This window comes from Colias philodice, chromosome 6 (assembly GCF_061535455.1).
Source record: "Colias philodice isolate Cphi_HAF_F1 chromosome 6, ilColPhil1 Martin Lab GWU primary, whole genome shotgun sequence".
NCBI lineage: Eukaryota > Metazoa > Arthropoda > Insecta > Lepidoptera > Pieridae > Colias > Colias philodice.
This window is the reverse complement of record NC_143091.1, coordinates 3,880,560-3,898,538: the sequence shown is the minus strand read 5'-3', so window position 1 is coordinate 3,898,538 and position 17,979 is coordinate 3,880,560. Positions and strand designations below refer to the sequence as shown.

The following is a 17,979-nucleotide window of genomic DNA, read 5'->3' as shown; positions in this document are numbered from 1 at the left end:
TATAAATAACTACATCTTCCATAGGTAGTTAATTTGAATATAATTTTTTTTAATTGTATTATACCTACCTTTGTCTACTTGTGTTTTTATCCAAACCCAGATTTCATTCCATATTTTTAATTACGTCCTTATATCATCTTACAAAATCCTATATTATATAATTTGTGTTGCAATCCAAAATGCCAAATCCCAACATCTCCCGAATACCTCCCAATTCATAAACCAAAACAATAATAAACCGAAATGATCTCGCAAACGAGATAAAGGCGGTCATTCAGTGAAGATCGAAGACGCGACAAAGACGTCTGCAGATATCGTCGATACCACCAAGACTTGTAAGTTTGACAGGTGATTTGGGTCCGTCGGGCCGGTGACTCTTCCGTCGTCTACAAGCGATATCTATTGACACATGTTATTGAATTGTTCGGTGAAATGCCGATTAAATTTAATTGATTGGCTAAATTTTAAGGATTGTTATATTGATATAGTAAATGAATACTGTATAGATTTTACAAATTACAACCATGTTTTTTACAAATAAAATTATTGCGCCTGCCACTTTTTATGAGCAAATGTTTATTTGTGATATAAATAGATTGTGAAAATAAAGACTACAATAATATTATGAGTAAATTTATGAGTTTCAGTAAATATATTTAAAAAAATGACCAATCTACCTACCTACTACATATTCTGAAATTTGTTTAATATGTATTACACTGTTATCAAGCATTAAAAATATATATTATCAATTAGAATTTCACAAAGAGTCTTTCTAAATTTGGAACCTTTATTTGCGATATATTTTAGATATTTATAGAATAAAAAGGAGTAGTTATAACTAGAAAGGAATTTATATTTTTAGATATCCAACAAATTAGGTGGGTGTTTGAATGAAGCTATAAAATAATTTTATCATATATATCTATATTTTACCTTTTATGATTTATTGACCAAAATTCTAAATATCGAGTCAATTATCCAGCTATAAAATATAATGTTTTTATTTCTGTTTATCCTTTGTACCAACCTATATTAATTATTAGAGTATTCGTTAAAGGTCCGTGTTCCTAAGATTTTACACAGTACAATTTTTTCAGTAGCAAAGTTATACTTAATTACGTTTTAGTATGTATATTTTCTAAATAAGAATAACATGAAACATACTTTTAAGTTTTAACTTACTAAGACATCGTCTGAATTTAACTGTGTATTAGAATTATTCTGTATTCAATCGATGGATAAACTAAGGTACTGAATTCAGCCAGCTAGAGTCATTTGTTATTAGATTTATTTCAACAGCTATAAGTACTACAAATACCAACAATTTACTTCATACTCATATATAAACGTAAAAGTTTGTGGTGATGTATGAATATTTGATACTCTTATACGCAAGATCAGGATAATATTGTCTATATGAAATTTGTCAGGCATGTCTTGAAGATGGGAATCGGGAAACTGGACGTTATGACGATCCAAAAGGGCTTCTACATGAAGTCTAACTGAATAAATAAATGTATGAGTTTGAGGTTGAATAATTTTTTTTATTTTTTATTTTTACTTAAAATTTATGAATGACGATTGATAATAACATATCCTATTTATATTAAGAGTTTGTGTAAGAAGTTATGAGTTCGGTAAGAACGTATTGACTATGGATGTATTAATTCAAAAATATGTAGGTGATGTTTTTCTGAAACTTTTTAGAGTCTGGATTAGCACGCTACTTTTTCCTGGTGCCAAGCGAGTGACACTGCGTATTCAATTACCTACTATATACTTTACTTAATTTCTATATTGTAATGGATTCAATAAAATAGCATGTTTCAGTATCATACGTAATATATTCAATAAACTTTTCGTTTATATAATTGAATGGAATAAACATTTAGCCGATATTAATCAATTATACAAGCCATAAATGCTTTTGTTGTGAGCCTAATGACGTAGCTTTACAATCATCTTATAACATTAATAAAATATTTACAATTATTTGGAAATACCATCACAGCTTCACAAAACAAGCATAACATCGAAATAACAAAACAATTTAATTTTTTATTTCTATTTCGTTTAAAACTATAAAACAATATTTTATGAAACTGCGCGAAAAAACAGCCTCGTTTTATAAATGCGTAAATACTGTAACAGTTTATAACTTGTCTCACTTATAATAATTAATTGCTGTATTTCTTATCTGAATGGTAGAGAAAAGTACACTTTATTATACTTTTTAGAGCAGACTAGGTTTAATTTTTGTCAATTGTAAGCGTATATTGCATATATGTACAGTTTTATGCCTATTATTAATTTTTTTGGGCCGGTAAGACAAGTATCTATGGGTATGAGTTTGGTTTAACATACTTTATTCTAATCAATCTTTGGATTGAGTATTACTTAACAAAAATAAGGAATGTGCGTATTCTATAACTTTGTAGAGACTAACGAACAAGAAAGTCAATTATACTATAATATAGAACATAATATACAGTTATGTGCGATATAATTCTAAAGTATATCTTATTGACTCATTATTTTCTATACATTATCATAAAATTATTTTTATGTTCATCTAGATAAGTACCAACTACATAAGCACAAATGATGAGATTATCCACCTTTTAGATACTATGTATTACAATTTCTATAACTTTAATAAATAAAAAGTATGCTACTTATATACAAACGCGAGATAATATTATAGTACATAATATATTTTGAGATTCAAATTCATAATGACGTGACAAAGGGGAAATGATTTTTACATTGAGTTTAATGGACTTAAATATCAATTTTAGTTTTCATATGATTTCGTAATATTTTCTAACAAGCAAACGTATAGCTTACAATTATTAAATACCTATGCTTTAAAGACTTCTGTAATACGTTATAGGATGCACAGATGCAACATTCTTTAATACTAACATGGCACTACACACCATCAACGGTTCTTATTCAGTCTTTCTAAAATGATGTCACGGTTATTGGCTAACATTGAATAGTCAATCAATTTTTCTATACAATCGTATTGGTTCAGACCATTTTCCTTTCCGCGATAGCGTGTGGGTGTCCCGGATGCCCGTAATGTCCCGGCGAAGTCGGTTCGTACAGTGACATCTTCAAGCGTTTGCACTTTGCCCGTCGGTTCTTGAACCAAAACTGAACATTTTTCGATTCGAGCCTCGGAAATTTTTGCCTGTACGGCATCCTGTTTAATTCTTCGGTATATTTGAGAATCAAGTTGTGTGACGGGTGCGTGTTCATGGAAAACCACTGTTCTAGAACAGGGACTTCAGAGACGGGGTCAATGAAGGTCCGGTTGCGTTTGCGACGTTCGTCAGAAGCTCCCGCTAGAGCGAGGTTCAAACCACTAGCGCCTTCACCAGGAACTGGTCCAACTCCAGGAAAGCCACTCATGTACTGACTCATATACATAATCCCGTGGCTGAACATGGGGTGGTTTGGGACCATGGGAAACGGTAGACGATCGAGGTGTGGTGACGCAGGTCTGTAATGACGTTCTTGAACAACTTCATCATCAGAAGCGAGGTCCTGCTCGTCGCCGACCCCATTTTCATCCTCATTGTTGTTGTTATTGTTATTGTGCGAACTATCACTGTTTTTTGCGGGTGACCGTTGCGGTGATTGCATCTGCTCAGATTTTGTTAAATCTCGAGGCTCTTGTTTGATGTCATGTACCTGTAAAAATAAATGTGCTTAGGAAAAAAAAACAAATTTTTGGTTATTATATGCCGGCTGTAACTGGGCTTATAACTTAAATTTGTTTAAGTTTAGATACATATAATTTGAAATTTACCTTTATTATATCTGGAGGCTTTGGTGATTCCTTAGATAATTCTTCTTTTTCATTTTCGTTGTTATTTTTTCTAGTAGTTATAAGTGATAATGGAGCATCTGGACTGTCTGGCCTTTCATCGGTATTCATATCAACGCCATCGTCTTCCATGTCAGACCCAGCATTCGATAAATTGTCTTCAGACATCACAGACATTGGGTATCGCCCAGGGCTTCCAGAAAGCTGCATTGGGCTCTTTAATAAATTGTGATCATGCGGTGAATAGTTATCATTGCCAGTCAATAACGAGCCATTTGAAGGACTGTGACTTCTACTATTGAAGCCATTAATTCCAAGATGTCCTCCCAATCCACCAATATTGCGCAATTCGGCTCTCTTTTGTGCAGCTCTTGCATTTTTGAACCAGTATACGACATTATTAACGTCCAATGGTTTACGGCCTCTTCTCGATTCCAGATTATTCAATTCTCGAACATATTGTTGTATCTGTTGCCTGCTGGGATGCTGATTTTCAGCAAACCAGCGTTGCAGCTTTGGTAATTCTAGCTCAGGATCGAAGCTTGTTCTCATTCTAGTTTTTTGAGTTGGATATTGACTTTGAACGGTTTGAAGAGCTGGATGCAAATGTTCCGGCATGGCATTTAAGGTTGGAGATCTGTTCTTGGGTCCTGGCGAAGGATACCGCCGAGGACTAAAGGGCGGGGGACGAGGTGACACTTGTGCACTCCACCAAGATTCGAATTTGCGACGAGTTTCTTCCGTAGGCTCGTGTAAATTATGTGGCCCTGGTGTTCTATCCTGCCCTCTGCATATCTGCGCCAATGTCACCTATAACAATAAAAAGTATATCAAGTATCACGCTACCCATACCAATGTTTGTACAACAAACAGAAAACAAAAAGAAACCGCAAACAATTTTAGATGGTTTTAAAGAGGTCAGTCTAACCAATAACAGATACAGAGATAATTGTTTGAATAAACAGCGAGCATTGTTTCTCAGAACATTGCCATTAGATTATGAAAATATTAGGCCGGCTGTTAATGTATGTGTCATGCGCCAGCGGCCGGCTCGGTGCAGATGCGAGGTGTTTGCTCGCTGGTTAGTGCGTATCACTCCTTCGCCGCCGCCGAAACTTCAATCATGGTTTGCTCTAAAACAATGAGCGGGAAGGGCGTCTTTATAATTAGCATCCACCTACAACGCCTTAACGAAACGCCGGCACACCGTGTAACTAAGTGGTTGTACTAAAATGTTTCGTCGGTATCTAGATTGAAAAGTACACTCTCGACTCGTTTAACACAATAGGCAAATAGAGAGATTTTCACGTTCAAAGTCTCGTTTTAATTATATAACTATGTATTTAACATATCTTGACACCCTTATTTGATCAAGTATTAATTATTCAAGCGGGAAAATTGAATCATATATCTTTTAAGATAATACAGATGTTTAGCTTTACAGTTATGCAAGCAAAATCTGCTCATATCAGTAGATTACATTGTACAATAGCAGTGATTACGTTGTGAAGCAAGTTGTCGGCCTTGCACGTATATCTATGCATTGCCGAATGTTAGTTAAACAGTAGCCAAGTATTGCATCAGATAGTGTTAATTCATGTCAACCTGGAGGCATTAGCATCTAGCCACAGTGATACGTTAATCCGCCTCTTTGTTTTGTGTTTTTAAATAGTGCGGTCATATTTGCTTTCAGATATTGTCTGCTTCAGATACATGTAAGATTTACGAGAGCTGGCGCCTCCGTGATAACTCTGTCATGTGTAATCTTCTCGGTACGTAATTCGGTGTGTGATTGCGAACATCACTTGATACACTCGTAGTTACTAAGGACAACTTAGAACACAATAGGCTTAGTCTTATCTGATATTAATTTCATTCTGTTTATATTTGCTACTTTACACCTGTCAGAATTAGAGGAGATAACACTTCTCCGAGATATCATTAAGACACATTTATGGAATTCATCTCTTGATTCTAATTCAAACAGTTCTCAAGAGCGTTGTAAAAGTTTGTTGCGAATGGAAATGGAAGTAGCGCAAATTGGCGCGATAAATTACCATAATATCATAGTCGGAGTTCATCTGGCGTTTAGCTACTGTTAACTTCGAGCGATGTCTTTGATTATATCGCCTCATTGCGGCTTCCTTTGACTTATTAGTTATCGCTTCACAACTTGTAAATTCTCGCTTTAAGGTTTTCCTATTCCATACTTTTTGATATTGGTGTATTATTTTTAAGCAATGTAATTATTCGTCAATTACGTATAACCCTGAAAGCGCTAAATTGAAATCTCAAACCCGAATCGTGTCAGGCGAGGGCGCGCCTCGAACGCTAACCTCGCGTTTAATAAGATTATAAAGCATTATTTTATGGTATTAATAAGATCAAAAGCGTTCGTACATCTAAAACTCCTTTTAACCCTCTTTCGCTAACTCAAGGTGGTAAGATGAGGGATCGGGCCCGCTTGTATTACGCTAATATATTGGAGCACGTGGGTAATGGGGATTTATTATTTGATTAAAACATGTGATCGAAAATTTGTATACAAAATATTTTTCTAGGTTATCTTATAAAAAACTAAAAAAATATGACTTATAATCAGAATCCCTAAGAGAAAATTATGGAATATAAGTAGTAAGTAGGTACTCTTATAATATCGCATACCTATTATTTCTTTATTTTTTATGGCGTTTATTAATTTAGTTAATATTACAATTCTCTTGGGACATTAATGTTAAAAAGCAAATTTTCAGTGTAACCTTTTATCTGAAAGTTTTGCAAGAAAGGGGGAACCTTTAAACATTCCTCCTTAATCTAAAGTGTCTTTCTTCACTTAACTAACCCTATGACGAGGTGAATGTTTAGAAAATTTAATAAGGTTCCAACGCGGATGAGTTTCAGGTTCAATTCAATGTATTATGTATGAAGATTTTGTGACATCGACGTGCTATGTCTTAGTTTATAAAACTATATATTTACAATTATTTTAACCATTTTATATGGGAGAATATCAAAATAAAGGAAAGTAGGTACTTAATGAAAATATTAAAAACAAAGATCTTGAGATCTTTTACAACGAACATAATTTATAATTATAAGAATTAGAAAATGGAAAGTCGTTAATCATTGTAGATTTTAAAATATTCATATTATACAAAATACGTTATTAAATATTCCGATACATCTTGTTACAAAGGAAGAATATGAAAACAGCGTTTCCCTGATCCTTATTAGCAGGGACTTAGACAGCGTGTAAATTATAACGAGCCCCAAATATACGGGAGTCTACTTAACAAGACTTTGATAATCTGTCTCCATCTTTAAAATCCGACCTCGCGATGAGCGGCATTTGTATGTTGAGATACGAAGTCGAAATTGTTAAGAGGACTTAAAATACAACGACTTACCGTACTTTCAATTGTTATTGTAGCGGTCCTAATTGAATAACGGTTACGATAATTGCGTTTTCATTGGTCGGAAAACGACGAAAATTTCAGGTGAACTTGTAGTTATGTTCGGGGAAAATTATCTATAAAGGGACAAGGGTTATTTTGCTTAATAACGACAGGGTTTTCTATAAATGGTCTTTATCGAAACTCGAAATGGAAGTATTGACAGTTCTATGACCAAAATGGCAAAATATAATTATTTCAAATTGATTCACCAACTTTTCAATATTGTTCCCAAAATAAAACACGTAAAATTTCAATAATTAAATTTATAACATTAACGCACTGCCCTCGCATTAATATATCGACAAAGTCGTAATAATTTATACATAACCACGAATATTTTCAATTGGTAATGGAGGACTATTCAGTTGCCGGCTTAAATATGAAAACAATGAATTTCCCGGTAATGAGGGGGGGTGTTTAGGGGTGAGGGGGGCGTATTGTTCTGTCCCGGGGTTACAATCAGGTATTAAAACGTAACATTACCAGGACAGTGGGAATCTGGCTCAGCCCAGTGTAGCGCGATCGCATTGTCGTTAAGAGTTGGTTTTAATGCCTCGATTGATGTTATTTGCTTTGACAGATGTTTAGATAATACGCCGAATTTGTATTTGTTACATCTCGGTAATTTAGTTGATCTAATTAAATCGCAATTGTATTGAATTGGTATTGAAATACAGTTGTTGAAACGAAAACAATGGTAGTGAAGTAAGAGGTTGATGTCTATCGATTTGTTTTTCTTTTAATTTGCCTTATTGCTATTAGTATATTGTAGTCTTAATACTGAAAAATACTAGTATGCATAGGTTTAAACGTATTACTAGTGGATTAGTGTGTTTAACTAGAAATTTGTAGTCGTCTAGTTTTTTCATAATCTATACATGGCCTTGTTCGTTCCTTCAATATATTATAGCTTGTCTTGTCTTTCCTTGAATACTTAAGAAATTTTAAGTTCATTAGCATTCGATTTAAGAATAATCATATAATAGATTGATAAATTTAATTTTTACTCTATTTATAGGTACCTATAAGATATATATACGTGTTTTACCTCATCCAAGGGGCAGCCAGTGGACATCAAAAGCGGTCTGCTCTGGACCAGCAGCAATCTCAACAGCTTGTCCTTAATATCTTGCAATGGTGTTGGTCTTGGTCGCAGCAGCTGGATCCTCAGGGTTGCGACCGTGGTCAGCTCGCCCAACACTTCGCCAACCGTTGCGAGTGGCCCGTCAGATATGCGCTCGAAGGGAAGTGGCTTCCAGTTGTTTATGACTACAGATCCTGGTGGAAAGGTATTGAATTAGAGTAAGGAATAAAGTGACTATGGATCTTGATAGAGTAGATAATGATGAAATGTAAGTGAAAGCAAAAAGATCTGATAAGAAATTTCCTAAAATTAGGTTACGGAGAATTATTCCCAATTGTAGCACCACGAATTCTGTTGTTTCAATTGATACATGTAAAGTTATAACGTATTTAATAAAGTACAATATTGTGTTTTCCTTGCTCTTAATTGCAGATCTGCATATATAGCAAGTTTTGATAAATCTCTCGCTTAAATAGATTAACCATCAAATAAGGATCGATTGCATTTAGTCATTTACTGTACTGTGATGTATATATATTTTATATACTGATAAAAAAGCTTACCTTTAGCAGAAGCAGCCAGTTCATGAGGATATCCAAGTCGCATCATAGCAGCCGGCACCAGTTCATGAAACGCGGTTGCCGCGGGGATGATGACGTAGCTATCGGTTTCCACCACAGCCCGACGGCGCCATGCTCCCTCTTCTAGAGAGGAGACCGCTTCCACCACGCAGTGGACTGGCAGGGTCTTGCCTAGAACAAAATATTTATTTATTTATTTATTTATAACACTTTATTGCACAAACAAAATTAGGACAAAAATAACATTAAAATACAAAAGGAAGGCATAGTTTGTACAAGAGGCGGCCTTATTGCTAAGCAGCAATCTCTACCAGGCAAATATATAGATATGATTAATTTTAATATATCAATTATTAATAGATATTCAGTGGGAATGCTTTTTTGGTTAGAAGTGAGGTATGATTATTGACATAAGAGGTAACGTGTATGCAGATTCATGGTAGGTATATTTTGTTGTAAGACAAGTAATTGTCTACATTATGTATCATGTGTATGTATATTAATACAATAGAAAAAAAACATGAGTAAAATTGTATTATGCTCCGAATCTTCCCTTTTTTATTTTTTTTTTTATTTTTATAGTGGGGAAATCTTCTAAAGATACCCACGGCCCCCGGGGAAGGAGCCGTGGGTTATGTCGGATTCTTACCGACTAAAACCCCACTGTGTTCCGTCGAGCCGCTTTAATGATGGGGCCGCGGGTATTTGTTAGAATTCTTCCGCGACCTTCCCTAACCTTTGATGATAGTTAACATGTAGTACACAAACAAGAAATCGTTTAACAATCCTAAAATGTAATCTTTTATTTACAGCTTTAGTTCCTCATAGTTCATTTATTCATATTTGACGTAGATCGCAATGAGGAACGACGTCCACGGTCCACTTAAGTAAAAACATCACGTAAAACTTTTCTCGCCTGAAAAATGTTCGGAAGACTTCGAAACACTGTCGTCAAGAAAGCGTATTAATTATTTAGTAACTTCTCAAGCGAAAATGCTTTTGACTTGCTCATGGCAGCGTTAAAAAACCTAAAGAGTGAAATGTTAAAATAATAATTAATCCTTGTTCTGTGTCGAAGCAGCCGTCTGTAGATCGCTTTGTGTCGGCCAATGCTTTTACCGTCACTTTGAGTCTTTCTTCAGCGATATTAAATAGTTCTTGCTGCTTCGTTGCATTTTTACGCCGATGCATTAAAATTATGAAAAAAGAAACTGGCGCTTTTAAAATATTTTTAGCTTTTTGCTTTGGTATCGCCCAACAAAAATACTTTTTGTTCCTATGTATAAGTAGCGTGCATTCATTTAGAAAACATTAAAATAACCTTAGTTCCAATCAAGCTTCATTAAAAAATAATACAAGACACACAGTTCTAAAACATTTCACACTAAACACAAAATGATAATTTAATACGATACAATTTTAATCACTTAATTCCTTCAGATTTAGGGTCAAAATAGAATATAATGGGTTTTAATCTCATAATGTAACTTTCAATAGTTTTCGAGCAAGTTCTTTAGTCGATGAGATTTGGAGGGTAGTTTCAGGTTAGCACCTATGCTTTAATATGGATTAGTTGTGATTTAGTCGCGGGGCCGGACGGTCCTTCGGTCAGTTAAATCCCTTGGCTTACAACTACCGACTTTATTAATATTAGGTTCTGCGCGATAAATAATCTCGATTCGAGTTTATTAATGGAGAAAATTATCATTACTATTAGTTACAAAAATGATAATTTAATACCATAATAACGTTTACCTATTGAACTATCAACATACGAAAAAATTCTGGATAATTCGATACAAGTTCCTATGCATATATATGTATACAATATACATGTTCCGCAAATACAACGATATGAATATGTCGTGGCCATATCGTAGATTTGCTCATTTCATGAAATGGCCAATTTAGTTTGGCCAGATCGTTAAATCGTCAACGTTTCACGATTTGGTCATCGACATTTGGCCAGATCGTCGATCTGGCCAAACGTGGATGGCCATTTCACGAAATGCGACCATTTTTGTTTCTTTTTTAAAAAGCGATTCGCTTCTGGCACTCGCCGGCCGCTGCCGCGGCACGCTCGCTTTGCTCGCTCGGCTCGTGCGTTGTTTATTAAAGTCTAACCTAACCTAACCTAACTGTTTTCTATTGAAAAAACCATTCGCTTCTGGTATTCGCCGGCGCTACCGCGGCACTAACTTAAATGACAATAAACAAGTTCTTAAAATATTCTGAATTTTTTAATGTTTTATGGACTCTCTAAGATATTTTATACGATCTGTCCAAATTTCGATGACCAAATCGTAAAACGTTGACGATTTAACGATCTGATCAAACTATGTTGGCCATTTCATGAAATGAGCAAATCTACGATATGGCCACGACAAATACATCAATACGCAAACAATCACGGATTATACCAACTAACACGCTAATCTTCCACCAAAGAACTTGTACCGTAAATTGCATCTTAGTTCGCTACATTGTTCATTAGCGCATAACATAAAATGGCAATTAGGTTCGCTCGCTCCAAAGCTTAACCGATCTAAGCTCTCTTAAAAAGATTTCAGTCTTTAACAAAAGCGTGCACCGATGTCAAGGAGCGCCTGATGTATAAGTAGTGCGAAATGCGAATTAAAACTTTACACCAACTGGAGTTTAACGAACGTTTAGTGACGTTGATGTGTGAATACATAATCGGGCTTGGCTGGTTAAAACAAAGTATAAACAGTGGGGTACCTTTTGTAAAGTATGTACTTGAGAAGTAGTGAAATAGATTATTCTAATAGGGGAGTAGAAAATGTAGAGCTCGTAGAGCTACGGTGTAGCGTTTGATGCTACGAATTACTACGCGCCTTTAGAATAATGGAGTTAAAAAGCTTTTAATTTTGTAATACGTTTAAAGTATTAAGACATAATTAATTACATAAAAACATTCAAAAATGATAAAGAATAGTCAAAGTTTATATATTCATTTACGTTGCGCCTATCATATTTATTAAGAATCGTTTTACGTGAAAGTTCTCAACTTTATACAAAATATTTTTGTAGCCAATTTAACATTTCATTACATAAGTACATCTTTAAATCTCCGCACAAATAAAGCGAATTCTAATTCTAATCACTTATTTGAGTAAAGAAGGCATTAACAATGAACTGAAGAGGTGCGTACTTAACTCGGAGTTAGCATAAGTAACCTCTTAAAAGTCTCATCCGGTCTCCCCTTCGATGTAAGGAATTAACTTGCTAATATGTATATTGTTCTTCGCTAAGTATATACTAGACAAAAATATATTAATTAACGCTTTAATCTTCTTATAATGTAGATTTACATATTTATTTTTTAACTAATTTATGATTGATATTTAATTTTTCATTCCTTCTACTGGTTATTTTTCTTTAAAAGCTGCCGAATTGAACTGTAGCTTAGCTTTATGCCAAATTTAATAACACGTTTCATATGAAAGAATCCACTAAAACCAAATCATCCATACCTTTGTGATCGTACCACGATATAATTCAAAATAAAAACTTACGTAATAAATAATCATACGTCCAATGAAAACGTAAAACGCTAACGTACAACTAGGGATACAATAGGCTTAGCATATAGTTCTCATTCGTGAGCGATGATCTATTTAGATCGGATAGATCGTGGCGTGATAGATGCTGAAGCCAAGCAAATACGATGGTTAATCGGTACATGCGTGACAGGAGCTTGTATGCATTCCTATAGATATGTAATTAGTGTGTCATCAAACGACACGGTATTTTATTCAGGTTTACATAGGTTTTTTTATGTGAAATAGAGATAGGAAATTATATACGTGTTTTTTAGATAGATTTCACTTTAAAAAAGTTGGGATAAATATTTTATATTTTCAATAGAATGAGCTAAAGAACTGGAAAACAAAAATGAGTACACAATTCAAATTGGAGTGAAATAATATTTTTCAATGGAGACATGAAACGATTTTACAAATAAACTTTATCAACATCAAGGAAAAATAATATCACAATCTGGACTTTTTTGGAATAATAAATACCAACAATAATCTATTAAATTAACAAAATACATACTCATAGTTCCTACTCATACATTCTACATATTTTTCTGGTTCTATTATCTTGAATGAATTTAACCAGTGAAAGAATTAATCTCCATTAAACAAAATCTTGAAACTATCTCTAATATTGTGCAGATTTAGGAGATTAGAACCGTGGATCGTGTGATCGGCTTCAAGCCGGGTATCCACTTAGGTTCGCCGTGGTTTGCGAACGCGCCCGCTCCGCAAACCAAACATAATGGATACGTCGCGATCGCGGAGCGCGACTGGAGCACGATCGGAGCACGGCGGAGCGCTCGGGAAGCGGTTTTTTGCGCGAACTCAAAGGGGAGCGCAGTTTGTTCGTGGACGCGAGCGTGTGTTTGTTAAGTTCGCGAACATGGAGTGGTCCGATGAAATGATGAATATATGCATTATTTCATTATTTCTTCTTCCCTTATTCATATAATCTTGCCAAAATCGAGGAGGTTGTTTGTATTCCATCACAATATAATGATCAAAATATAAGCTGCACTTCCTACTAATTCTGGAGGCGGCATGTTTGCACCGACCGTCTGTCGTGTGTCTATCTGGAGACCGGAGCGCGGAATTTAGCGCTCCGACAGGAGCATTGATGTTGCAGCCTGAGTGGGTACACTGTACATGTTCACGTTCGCGGAGCACACAGTGTTCGCAATCCACGGCGAACCTAAGTGGATACCCGGCTTGATTAATTAAATATTTGCGGAACAGAGGCAAAAATAAATTTTTCGTAGAGCACTCTCTAATGTTTCGCATTACGAACTTACTTTCACTTTCCAAAGGTATTCTTTAAATAAAAAAGCACTAACCAAACCCATGAAACACATACCGTTTCTTCATTTATTTTGCACAGGTCCAATTCAAATCAAATCAAGGCAGAATCCGAGGGACGTATGGGCTAACAGCTAAGCCTGTCCAGTAATCCCCTTACAGACCCCAAAACTTTCACCTGGACATCCCAGACGAACTAATTCTCAACTAAACAATGCATAGAATGAAGCTAACTGGGTTTTATTTAATCTGAAATAGTTTAGTTTGTTTTTGAGATGAGTTAAATGCAGGAATATATACGTTACTTTTATATTTAAGAAATACATAACAATAAATATCATTCCATACAGCATTTATGATTAAATGTGTACCTACTAGTTTTATTTTCACAAGCAGACAAAAACTTAACAATTAACACTCATAGTGTATTTTGGTATGAAACGATCAATGATTGGAAAATTTATGTCTCTCAGTATAAAAATAATATTTATCTTATCTAATTCTCCGCACAAACTTATATCTATTCAAAATAAACTTTATTAGCCAATTTATAAATAGCAATAAATTAGATTACCGAAATAAAAATGTATTTACACTAAGTCTGCGTTAAATCAATGTTTACATAACAAATACAATGTTAATTTCGTTATCGAACCAATAATTACCTAAAGAGCATCGGGTCAGCTTTAGGCACGAAAACATGTAAAAACTGTTGATATCCATAAGCCGTAAAATTCGTAAAATGATTAAACTAATCACGTTTGACCCTTGATTACATAATCTTATAGTCACAACTAGTTCAATGATTAGGATATTAAAATTGCGTACCTATTTTTCTATCGTATCTATAGTCTGTAGAATTTATTGTCATATTTAATCTATGGTAAGTTTAGCGCAGTGTTGTCTATGCTATCAGCTGACCATAGACTACAAAAGTAAGTTGACACCTGAGTCTTAGAGCCACATACTGAGGCTTACCTGAAGCTCTGCTTAAGCCGCCTCGCGTTTATATTGCACTTTAAGCTCGAGATTTAACTTCACAATAGCAATATAAACTCATATTTAATACCGAACTGTATACTTACACTTAATTTTTAAATAAGATATTCTATTTATAAAAATTTATTTTTATGTAAGAAAATATTTTATTATTATTTTTTTTTAATTCGATAAATTGTATTTATACTAATATTATAAAGAGGAAAGGTTTGTAATTATGTATGTATGGTTTTCACGCATAAACTACTGGACAGATTTCAAAAATTATATCACCATTAGAAAGCTGCATCTTCACTGAGCAACATAGGCTATATTGCATTTTCAAAAAATTAGATATCCTTACCAAAAATGCAATAAAGTAACCCAAGGTGTAAAAAATTCCTTGATAAAAATTCTGTCATCGCGTGCGCTGCGGAATCTATTATCCTTGAAGTACGAGGATGGTTCTTATAAAAAAAAAACGTAAACATGTATGTACCACGGGCGAAGCCGGGGCGGATCGCTAGTCTTCTATAAAATTGTAACCTCTATCTGTTTATGTTTTAGGAAATACATTAAAAATGTTTACGTAATTCTTAAAAAAATATTATTTTAAGTATTAAACATATCTAATCTGTGAATTATATGTAAGTGTAAACATCATCCTAATTTCCATGTCACCCCATACGTCAGAGATAAAATTAACAATTATTGTATGAGCCGTCAAAGGGCGCGCTGATTTTAATTAAGAAACCATTTATCCCCCACTCAACCTAGTTTCACAATAGATTTATCTTTTGATCACTGATAGCAATATTTTTAATATATAATTATGTAATATCGTAGTTCTAATTATGTTTTATTTTTCTAATATTTTATATGTTTCGTAATAACGAGATTTCTAAGAGCATCTGGCGGAATGATAATATGACATTGTAATAGACTATTTTCGCCCCGTAATTAATTTAAACGCAAAAGCTCCACAAGGGATGTAAGAAGGAAACGTGATCATTATCTTAGCTGGTGTCGTAGCAACTTTATGAATACGCTGCGTGTATCTGCCAGTCTTTTGTTCTGTCCCTTGTCAATCGTTAACACATTTACCTACTTACTACTGGGTGAAAACTCGCGAAACGAACGCCATTGTAAAGATCGCAGGCGCCACAATAGTATACGCCACGCTTATCGACTCGCTGGCGTCAAAGAACTTCAGAAGCTCGGTTTAGACGTTCGCTATCGCACCGTCGTTTGTCACTTCGCGCCGGGAGCAGTGATTGTCTCTAACAAATGACCTTTTTGAGGGAGCGACTCCTGTTCATATTTTAATTGACACCGCTAAAGTATCGTTACCGAGGGTAAATCTTATACAATGCGAATGCGAAACAAATATATTCGACTTTGACTCGTCCTCGTTAAATGAGCGCGCACCGAGCGTGTTATTTAGAAGCCTACTTATGTAACAGCGTGTGCGTTCGTGTATTAATCCCATTTGTGTAATAAAATCTGTGCCTTAGCCGAGCGATGTGAGGAGTGATCCGGCCCTGAAATGCGTGCCTCTGCACGATAATCCTGTTAGGTTAAGAAGGTTTCTACATATTACGTGCTTTGCTACGCCTTAAGGATTAAAACAACACGAATCGATATTTACATAGGCGTATAATATTCCATATTAAAGCTATATGAAGGCGAAATTCAATAAACACAGCGAATATATAATTCGGTCTTAGCCAGCCGGACTTAAGAGATTACGTGCGCCAAAGATGCAGAGGAGATTTAAAGCAAAGCTCGCCATGACAAGGTGGTCATCGCAAACCCGGGATCTTTACGGACAATGAAGACAAAGGGCGTTTAAATTATTCAGTCAAAGGAAAAGCGACTTTAATATCTCGCACGTGAACTCTATTTGTTAATATTTAATAGTGACGGCCAATTTCGGTTTAAGACGTGTAGTTTGCATGAGAGAGGAATCGGAGAACGTCTGTGAGCTAAACCTTCCCGGCGGGCAGTGGGGCCTCCCATAAATAATTAATCTGCAACGATGTGCGTCGAGCGGTTAACTTAATCCCGCTACAGTTAGGCTCGCCGGCCTTCTCTACGAAACTATTTTCGAGTTTCAATTATTTCTACGTCTCATAACCAACTTTAAAAGGTTTAAATTGTTACACTCTTAAATAAACACTGCTATTTTTGTGCAACACAATTAAAAACAAAGAAGCTATACAATAGTTTAACTTAATCAAACAGCGATTTAACAAATCCAATTACAACAGCCTTACGAGTATAAACATTTTAACGCTATGCTAATTTGCGCAGAAATAATACAAAAATAAAGCTAATACTTGAAGAATTGGTCCAAACAATTTATTCCATATTAAGTATAGGTGAAGCCCTACTGGCTGCCGTCTTGCGGTGGACGGATAGAACGCGGATTAGGCCGGCTTTACCGGCAAGACACTGCCTCATATACAAATATTGTAGATATATACAACAATGTTTGCTTACGAGAATGTCTTTTTATATCGCTGACATAACAAATAATTAACATTTTAGACACCTGTTGAGTGTTTACTGAAATTAATCGTTACATTTATGGCAAATCCTTATACATATAACATCATATTGTAAGAAGATTTAGTGCTTATAAATGTATTATTCATTAAAAAGTCTACAACATGCAACATTCAATCAATGTGTAAACTTAATACTCTAAACTGCAGTTACCTTTAAAATGCGTCGGTTCTCGTAACTCGATTTGGAAAACTGACTGGATATTGGATTAGAAACAATTTGGAACTAAACTTTAGCTGCAAGCCGGTTGATAGTTTAACCGTTAGCGCATACGCAAAATGTTTATGCAAAAGCATGCAATCGAAAGATGTGGAAGGGATATTATCTTTATTTTAATTTATTTATGCACATTTTTAAAACGTTGTTGATTTTTTATAAATTCGTATAATTTAGGTTTAGACTTTAGAGACATTAATTATAAATTTATTAACATTTGACATTATTGACATTAATTATTTCAAAGAATTTACAATTCACTTATTCAGTACGTACTTATTCAGGTTATTTAGTATGATTATGATTTAATCCCGTGGAATATTTATTACCTATATATAATTTAGTATTTACACACCTTTTGGCACGACGATTAATGTACCAGTGATAAATACATATAGCG

The 17,979-nt window shown here is 34.6% G+C and overlaps 1 protein-coding gene across 1 annotated transcript in view; it reads right to left on the bottom strand.

Annotated features, from left to right (window-relative positions):
• Positions 1-1,827: 1,827 nt before the first annotated feature.
• The window catches only part of dve (SATB1_N and homeodomain domain-containing protein dve), a 65,008-nt gene continuing 48,856 nt past the window's right edge, over positions 1,828-17,979 (bottom strand). The window contains exons 3-6 of the mRNA XM_089696210.1: positions 8,941-9,129; positions 8,342-8,571; positions 3,821-4,648; positions 1,828-3,702 (exon numbers count right to left, since the gene is read on the bottom strand). Of these exons, the coding sequence (XP_089552336.1) occupies positions 3,037-3,702; positions 3,821-4,648; positions 8,342-8,571; positions 8,941-9,129 (1,913 nt within the window). The 3' untranslated portion in view covers positions 1,828-3,036. The remainder of the gene's footprint in view (positions 3,703-3,820; positions 4,649-8,341; positions 8,572-8,940; positions 9,130-17,979) is intronic.